Source organism: Propithecus coquereli, unplaced genomic scaffold (assembly GCF_000956105.1).
Source record: "Propithecus coquereli isolate 6110/MARCELLA unplaced genomic scaffold, Pcoq_1.0 Scaffold20098, whole genome shotgun sequence".
Taxonomy (NCBI): domain Eukaryota; kingdom Metazoa; phylum Chordata; class Mammalia; order Primates; family Indriidae; genus Propithecus; species Propithecus coquereli.
Genome location: NW_012145077.1, coordinates 1,784 through 3,317, shown reverse-complemented (window position 1 = coordinate 3,317; position 1,534 = coordinate 1,784). Strand labels below are relative to the sequence as shown.

Here is a 1,534-nt window from a genome sequence, read left to right as displayed (position 1 = left end):
TGCCGGTACTCCAGGTACCCTTCCTGCACCCAATTCTGGGTGATGAGCTTCCGGGGCTCCCCGTAGATGAAGTGCTCACTCCCAGCATGCACCCCCATCACACCCAGCACTTCCCAGATGACCTCCTCCCGGGCGCAGTCACCTTCCAAGAAGATGACACCCAGGATATTTATCAGGAGGCCAGTCTTGGGCATGCTCTGGAAATCATTCAGCATCCCATCATAGGTAAGGCCCAGGGCAGTGACAAGGACATAGGAGTGGCCAACAGGGTCCACTTCCTTCACATCAATGCCAAAGACCAATTGCATGCACTCAGAGGCTTCACTGAAGATCACAGGGAAGTGATCTTTGTAATCTTTGATGACACTATTCAGCATTTCTGTCTTTGTTATTGGCTCCTTGGTTCGATACTTAAGGAGCAGGAAAAGAACCAAATGAGCTACCTTGTCATCTATGGCATCTCTAATCAAGGACTTGGCATCTGGCTGGGCCTCCAAGGTGCTTAGACCCCCCTCTTCTTGCCTGTTGGAACCCTGATCTGATTTGATTGATGGAGTAGCTTTGATGGAAGAGGGAGAGGAACAGGCTTTCTGAGGACTCTGGGGAGGACTCAGCATCCCAGCAGCAGAAATCTCCTTTGTGATGCCCAGGATCAGAGAAAAACAGGAGGCAGAGGGAAAGGAGGAGGGGAAACAGAAGGGAGAGAAAGATGTGGCATCCTCCTCCTGAGCTACCAAAGCCTGTGCACCCACCAGGCCTGGTGCCTTTCTGTGGGCTTGAAGGCCTTCCACAAGCCTATAGCGCTGATTTCTCTGACTGTAGCAACGAGACATGATGGCTCTGCTCTGGGTAGCAAGTAGGATTGTGGGCATGAGCTGTGTGATGGGGAGCCACCGGCCTGTGGAGAGAGGAAGCATGTCAGTGGCCTCAGTGAGAACCACACCCTGGAGCTGTAAGAAAGGCTTGTCCTACAGGCCTTCTCCTCCCAGGGCTCCTGTCCTCCTGGTCGGCCTGTCCTCTAAGCACCTGAATGAGGAAGTGAGATGGGTCCTCAGGGGCAGCAGCCTGCAGAGCATGAGGCTCCAGGGCTGAAGTGGGCAGGTGGGGCAGAGCACTGTGGGGTTCCCTGTGTGCTGGGAAGGGCAGGGGCCTTGGCACACATTCAGGGTGTGTACCTTACCCTGACTCCTGGCACTGCCTGGACCTCCTCTGCTCTGTGACCTGAGGACACTGCCTCGGATTAAGGTCTCACCGTGGGTTCCTGGAGCCCCTGTAAGAGGAAGTGAGGGGCCCTCAGGCTGCAGATACACGCACAGCCCCAGGCCCACCAGTGTTGTAAGGAGGGTGGGCCAGGCTCTGTGAGGTCCTCAGTGTTCTGGGGTGGATGGTCCCCTCCATGCTCACTCAGGGCCCTCACTTTTCGCCTGGAGGGCCCTAGACCCCACCCCTCTGCTGGGCTGAGAAACTCTCAGAACAAGAGCTCACATCCCTGGTACAGAGCAGAAGGCAGTGAGTGGGCCCCATAGCTGGCCAC

The 1,534-nt window shown here is 55.9% G+C and overlaps 1 protein-coding gene across 1 annotated transcript; it reads right to left on the bottom strand.

Annotated features, from left to right (window-relative positions):
* Window positions 1-5: 5 nt before the first annotated feature.
* On the bottom strand, window positions 6-833 carry LOC105809916 (melanoma-associated antigen 10-like; the record flags this gene model as incomplete). Its single annotated transcript, XM_012643816.1, has 1 exon — window positions 6-833. A coding segment is annotated over exon 1 (828 nt), but the record flags the coding sequence as incomplete, so codon positions are not given.
* Window positions 834-1,534: the final 701 nt, after the last annotated feature.